This window comes from Cololabis saira, chromosome 12 (assembly GCF_033807715.1).
Source record: "Cololabis saira isolate AMF1-May2022 chromosome 12, fColSai1.1, whole genome shotgun sequence".
NCBI lineage: Eukaryota > Metazoa > Chordata > Actinopteri > Beloniformes > Belonidae > Cololabis > Cololabis saira.
Genome location: NC_084598.1, coordinates 43,851,051 through 43,858,549, shown reverse-complemented (window position 1 = coordinate 43,858,549; position 7,499 = coordinate 43,851,051). Strand labels below are relative to the sequence as shown.

The 7,499-nt window shown below is 42.9% G+C and overlaps 1 protein-coding gene across 2 annotated transcripts in view; it reads left to right on the top strand.

Moving 5' to 3' along the window:
- The first annotated feature begins 4,313 nt into the window (after positions 1-4,313).
- lamb2 (laminin, beta 2 (laminin S)) overlaps positions 4,314-7,499 on the top strand; it is a 90,225-nt gene continuing 87,039 nt past the window's right edge. For both annotated transcript variants that reach the window (XM_061736845.1, XM_061736844.1), the window contains exons 1-2: positions 4,314-4,426; positions 4,573-4,626. In XM_061736845.1, coding sequence (XP_061592829.1) covers positions 4,596-4,626 — 31 coding nt within the window. In that variant the 5' untranslated portion in view covers positions 4,314-4,426; positions 4,573-4,595. The remainder of the gene's footprint in view (positions 4,427-4,572; positions 4,627-7,499) is intronic.

Genomic DNA, 7,499 nt, shown 5'->3' with positions numbered 1-7,499 from the left:
AGGCTCGTCCTCTGAACTCAATCAAAGGGAATCTAATCCGTCCAGCAGGAGCATTCCTGCTCCGGGACCTGAGGAGCGATGGAAAACATGCAGTGGAGGGATGGAGGGATGGATGGATGGATGGAAAACATGCAGCGGAGGGATGGAGGGATGGATGGAAAACATGCAGTGGAGGAACAGAAGGAGGGATGGAGGGATGGAAAACATGCAGTGTAGGGATGGAGGGATGGATGGATGGAAAACATGCAGTGGAGGGATGGATTCAATTCAATTCAATTTTATTTATATAGCGTCTAATACAACAAAAGTTGTCCCTAGACGACCTAGAACATAAACCCCCGAGCAAAGTAAACGAGTAAACCTGCACTCTGAGAGCGGAGAGCTCTGCCAGGAACATAAGGCACTATCAGGTCTTGCAAATAATGCGGAGCTAAGCCGTTTTGGGCTTTATACGCAAGTAATAACATTTTAAATTGGATTCTAAATTTGGATAGATGGAGGGATGGATGGATGGAAAACATGCAGTGGAGGAACGGATGGAGGGATGGAGGGATGGAAAACATGCAGTGGAGGAATGGATGGAGGGATGGATGGATGGAAAACATGCAGCGGAGGGATGGAGAGATGGATGGATGGATGGAAAACATGCAGTGAAGGGATGGAGGGATGGATGGATGGAAAACATGCAGCGGAGGGATGGATGGATGGAAAACATGCAGTGGAGGGATGGACGGATGGATGGATGGAAAACATGCAGTGGAGGGATGGAGGGATGGAAAACATGCAGTGGAGGGATGGATGGAAGGAAAACATGCAGTGGAGGGATGGAGGGAAGGAAACATGCAGTGGAGGGATGTAGGGATGGATGGATGGAAAACATGCAGTGGAGGGATGGAGGGATGGAGGGATGGATGGATGGAAAACATGCAGTGGAGGGATAGAGGGATGGAGGGATGGAAAACATGCAGTGGAGGGATGGATTCAATTCAATTCAATTTTATTTATATAGCGTCTAATACAACAGTTGTCTCTAGACGCTTTCCAGAGATCCAAAACATGAACATAAACCCCCGAGCAATTATTACATAAAAAATGGCAGGTAAAAACTCCCCTAGTGGGAGAAAAACCTTAAACCAAACAGTGGCAAGAAAAACTCCCCTTTAGGAGGGAGGAAACCTGGACCAAGACCAGGCTCATAAGGGGGGACCCTCCTGCCGAAGGCCAGACTGGGGGTCGGGGACGTCAACAGCACAGCAGGCAGGTGGAAGCAGCAACGGGATGACCGGGGATGGGGACCGCAGGCATGTGGAAGCAGCAACGGGATGACCAGGGGTGGGGACCGCAGGCCAGCATGCAGTAATGGTGCCTGATAGCAGAACGCCCGCCCTCCAAATCTACATTTAGATACTCTAGGAACTACGAGTAAACCTGCACTCTGAGAGCGGAGAGCTCTGCCAGGAACATAAGGCACTATCAGGTCTTGCAAATAATGCGGAGCTAAGCCGTTTCGGGCTTTATAGGCAAGTAATAAAATTTTAAATTAGATTCTGAATTTGGATGGATGGAGGGATGGATGGATGGAAAACATGCAGTGGAGGAACGGATGGAGGGATGGAAAACATGCAGGGGAGGGATGGAGGGATGGATGGATGGAAAACATGCAGTGGAGGGATGTAGGGATGGATGGATGGAAAACATGCAGTGGAGGGATGGATGGATGGATGGATGGATGGAAAACATGCAGTGGAGGGATGTAGGGATGGATGGATGGAAAACATGCAGTGGAGGGGTGGATGGATGGATGGAGGGATGGAAAACATGCAGTGTAGGAATGGATGGAGGGATGGAGGGATGGATGGATGGATGGATGGAAAACATGCAGTGGAGGGATGGATGGATGGATGGAGGGATGGAAAACATGCAGTGGAGAAACGGACGGAGGGATGGAGGGATGGAAAACATGCAGTGGAGGAACGGATGGAGGGATGGAGGGATGGAAAACATGCAATGTAGGGATGGAGAGATGGATGGAGGGGGGGACAGCACGTCGCTGCTCTGGATGGATGTATTTGATGGGTGATTGGATGGATGGATGGATGGATGGATGCAGGATGGATGGATGGATGCAGGATGGATGGATGGATGGATGGATGAGTGGATGGATGGATGGATGCAGGATGGATGGATGGATGGATGCAGGATGGATGGATGGATGCATGGATGGATGAGTGGATGATGGATGGATGGATGAGTGTATTGATGGATGGATGGATGATGGATGGATGATGGATGATGGATGGATGATGGTTGGATGGTTGGATGAATGAATGGATGGATGGTTGGATGGATGAGTGAATGGATGGATAAAATGATGGATGGATGGATGAGTGAATGGATGGATGATGGATGGATGTATGGATTGGAGGATGGATGATGGATGGATGGATGGTTAAATGGATGGATGGATGGATGGTTAAATGGATGGATGGATGGATGGATGGATGTATGGATTGGAGGATGGATGATGGATGGATGGTTAAATGGATGGATGGATGGATGGTTAAATGGATGGATGGATGATGGATGGATGGATGGATGGATGGATGATGGATGGATGGTTAAATGGATGGATGGATGAATGGATGATGAATGGATGGATGGATGGATGGATGATGGATGGATGGATGGTTAAATGGATGGATGGATGGATGATGAATGGATGGATGGATGGATGATGGATGGATGGATGGTTAAATGGATGGATGGATGGATTGGAGGATGGATGGATGGATGGTTAAATGGATGGATGGATGGATTGGAGGATGGATGGATGGATGGTTAAATGGATGGATGGATGGATGGATGATGGATGGATGGATGGTTAAATGGATGGATGGATGGATTGGAGGATGGATGGATGGATGGTTAAATGGATGGATGGATGGATGGATGATGGATGGATGGATGGATGGTTAAATGGATGGATGGATGGATTGGAGGATGGATGGATGATGGATGGATGGATGATGGATGGAGGATGGATGGATGATGGATGGATGGATGTATAGATTGGAGGATGGATGGATGGATGTACATGAGGGAAGTAGATAATAAACCTTCCTGGGTGAGAATCCAACTAGTCTGTTTACATCCCATCAACCAATCCCTGGACTCGAACACGTGACCAAGGACGCCCCGCCCCCTCCTCAGGACGCCCCGCCCCCTCCTCAGGACGCCCCGCCCCCTCCTCAGGACGCCCCGCCCCCTCCAGCCTCCCCGCCGCTCCGCTCCGGGAGCCCAGCTTGGTCCAGTCCGGGATTTCCCAGGCAGAGCGGCAGGAGCCCGGGACTCCAGTCCGGTCCAGTATGATCCAGTCCGGGGTTTCCCAGGCAGAGCCATAGACATATATACAATTTATAAATAAATATATATATAATATATATATATATTATATATATATAATATATATAAATATATATATATATATTATATATTTTATAATTATATAATATTATATATTGTATATATGTCTATGGGCAGAGCTGCAGGGACTCCAGTCTGTTCCAGTCCGGGGTTTCCCAGGCAGAGCTGCAGGGACTCCAGTCTGTTCCAGTCCGGGGTTTCCCAGGCAGAGCGGCAGGGACTCCAGTGATCCAGTCCGGGGTTTCCCAGGCAAAGCTGCAGGAGCCTTATTTTAGCAAAAAAAAAAAAAAAAAAGTTCAGGCGCCAAACAAAGGCTACGAATAAATTGAGTAAATTAAAGCAAATCAATTATCAGTGAGTTTATTGTGTAAGTTTCTACTTCTCTCTGCCGCAATGGAAACTTTTTTGTTAATAATTTATCCTAAATATTTTGTAAAAACCAGGAAAAGTATCCCAAATATATATTTGAGTTTATTGTGTACGTTTTACTTTTCTCTGCCATTATGGACATTTTTTAGTTGATAATTTCTCCTAAATATTTATTTAGTAAAAACCAAGAAAAGCGAGAAAAGCGGGAGTCCAGTCCGGTCCAGTGCGATCCAGTCCGGGGTTTCCCAGGCCGAGCTGTAGGAGCCCGGGACTCCAGTGATCCAGTCTGGGGTTTCCCAGGCAGAGCGGCAGGGACTCCAGTCCGCTCCAGTCCGGGGTTTCCCAGGCAGAGCGACAGGGACTCCAGGCAGCTCCAGTCCGGGGTTTCCCAGGCAGAGCGGCAGGGACTCCAGTCCGCTCCAGTCCGGGGTTTCCCAGGCAGAGCGGCAGGGACTCCAGTCTGCTCCAGTCCGGGGTTTCACAGGCAGAGCGGCAGGGACTCCAGTCCGCTCCATTCCGGGGTTTCCCGGGCAGAGCGGCAGGGACCACCGCATCACCGACCTGCTCCTCTTCGGAGCAACAAGTGCTTTTTTCTGCGGGACGTTGACGCTCCTCCGGACCGGTTACCGACGCGGTGAGTCCCGGTTCCCGGTCCCCCTTCACCCCCCCGGCGGGAATAACGGCCGGCCGGGACCGTTTTAGATGTATCTCATGTGTAAAAACGACCCTTTAAACTCCCCCACGGGGCCGGTTGTAACTGGACTTGTCTGCCCGCCACAGGTTGCTCCTGCCCGGCCGGACTGATGCGCGCCTCGCCGGTCCTTCTCTTCTGCGGTGAGTAACTTTGATAAAACCCAACGCAGCCAGGGCAAGAGAGGGGCATGTGGGTCACGTGACCCGAGGGGGCATCCCCAGGGTGGCTTTAAAATGTTTAAAAACTCAATTTTTCCTAAAATAAGGCCCCTTAAAAAGTCTTAAAAGTCTTAAATTCCATGTCTGCTCAAAAAATGCCTTAATTTGTCTTAAATCTCAACCCAAGGGTCTTAATTTTAGAGGAAAAACATAATTAAAAAGTTTATTTCTAAATCTGTGTTGCCAGGTTGGGTGACTTTCAGCCCAATTGGGATGAAAAATAGAGATTTGTGCTGCTTTTCCTGGTTTTTACTAAATATTTAGGAGAAATTATTAACAAATGGTGGCCTTAAAAAGTCTTAGACTCCATATTTGCTAAATTAAGGACTTTAAATGTCTTAATTTGTGTTATATCGCAATCCAAGGGTCTTCATTTTAGAGGAAAGTCATCATTAAAAAGTTTATTTCTAAATCTGTGTTGCAAGGTTGGGGGACTTTCAGCCCAATTGGGCTGAAAAATAGAGATTTGTGCTGCTTTTCCTGGTTTTTACTAAATATTTAGGAGAAATTATTAACAAATGGTGGCCTTAAAAAGTTTTAAACTCCATATTTGCTAATTTAAGGCCTTTAAATTTTTTAATTTGTCTTATATCTCAATCCAAGGGTCTTAATTTTAGAAGAAAGTCATCATTAAAAAGTTTGTGTTGCCAGGTTGGGCAACAACCCAGCAGCCCAAATATATATTTGGGCTGCTTTTCCTGGTTTTTACTAAATATTTAGGATAAATTATCAACAAATGGTGGCCTTAAAAAGTCTTAAACTCCAGTTTTGCTCAAAAAAGGCCTTTAAACGTCTTAATTTGTCTTATATCTCAATCCAAGGGTCTTAATTTGAGAGGAAAGTCATCATTAAAAAGTTTATTTCTAAATTTGTGTTGCCAGGTTGGGTGACTTTCAGCCCAATTGGGCTGAAAAATAGAGATTTGTGCTGCTTTTCCTGGTTTTTACTAAATATTTAGGAGAAATTATTAACAAATGGTGGCCTTAAAAAGTCTTTAACTCCATATTTGCTAAATTAAGGCCTTTAAATGACTTAATTTATCTTATATCTCAATCCAAGGATCTTGGTTTTAGAGGAAAGTCATCATTAAAAAGTTTATTTCTAAATCGGTGTTGCCAGGTTGGACAAGTTTCAGCCCAATTGGGCTGAAAAATATAGATTTGGACTGCTTTTCCTGGTTTTTACTAAATATTTAGGAGAAATTATTAACAAAAAAGTTAATAATTTTATGGCAGAGAAAAGTAGAAACTTACACGACAAACTCAATGATATTTTATTTTATTTTCACATCCATCCATCCATCATCATGACTCTAGTCACTCGAGTGCAATAACCTGTTTTTCTGAAAGTGCAATAACCTTCTCCCTATGAATACCTCACTGGTATTTTTGCACATGTATATATTCGTTTTTCGGGTTTAGTATTTCTTTTGTTCATTGCTCATTTTTTATATTGCTCTTTTTTAATTATTTAGCTATTTATTGGTTATTTTTATTTTTTTTAGGATATACTTTTTTTTTATACCTTTTCATACTTTGTGTGTATTTTGTAAAATTGTCGAGAGTGTGTATGTTTGCTGCTGCACAAGTAAATTTCTCCTCTGGGGGATCAATAAAGTAAAGTTTATTCTATTCTATTCTAAAAGGTTTTATATCAGTTTTATTTCTGCTGTAAACACAGAGGTTGACTTACTTTTGGATTTAAAACCTAGTGGTCAAAACTGCAGGTCTGGATCCAGATGTTGGTGGAGGTCTCCTAAAATCAGGCCTTTAAATGTCTTAACTTGTCTTAAATCTCAATCCAAGGGTCTTAACTTTTGAATCTTAATTTTAGAGAATTTTTTTTTTATGTTGTGCAAATAAACAAATCAAATCAAATCAAAATCAAGAGGAATTTATCCGGTCATCATTAAAAAGTTTTCTTACACTTTGAAAAGAAAAAGTTTATTAAATCGTTTTGAGGAGAAATAAACCTGTTTCCAGTTGTTAGACGCCTCAATCAGGGTTGCCAGGTTGAGCGGGTTTCAGCCCAATTAAGCGGGTTGATAAAATTTGGGTTGCTTTTCCTGGTTTTTACTAAATATTTAGGAGAAATTAATAACAAAAAAGTGTCCATTATGGCAGAGAAAAGTAGAAACTTACACAATAAACTCAAATATATATTTGGGCTGCTTTTCCTGGTTTTTACTAAATATTTAGGAGAAATTATCAACTAAAAAGTTTGATTATGGCAGAGAAAAGTAGAAACGTACACAATAAACTCAAATATATATTTGGGATACTTTTCCTGGTTTTTACTAAATATTTAGGAGAAATTATTAACTAAAAAGTTTCCATTATGATACCATTATAATAAACTCACTGATGTTTTATTTTATTTTCACATTCGTCCGTCATTAAAAAGTTTTCTTACACTTTGAAAAGGGAAAGTTTATTTAATCGTTTTGAGGAGAAATAAACCTGTTTACCAGTTGTTAGACGCCTCAGTCAGGGTTGCCAGGTTAAACAGGATTCAGCCCATAATCTGGGCTGCTTTTCCTGGTTTTTACTAAATATTTAGGAGAAATTATTAACAAAAAAGTTTCCATTATGGCAGAGAAAAGTAGAAACGTACACAATAAACTCAAATATACATTTGGGCTGCTTTTCCTGGTTTTTACTAAATATTTAGGAGAAATTATTAACAAAAAGGTTTCCATAATGGCAGAGAAAACTTGAAACTTACACATAAACTCACTGATATTTTATTTGCTTTAACCTGCTCAGTTTAATCATAGTCTTTGTTTGGAGCCTGAA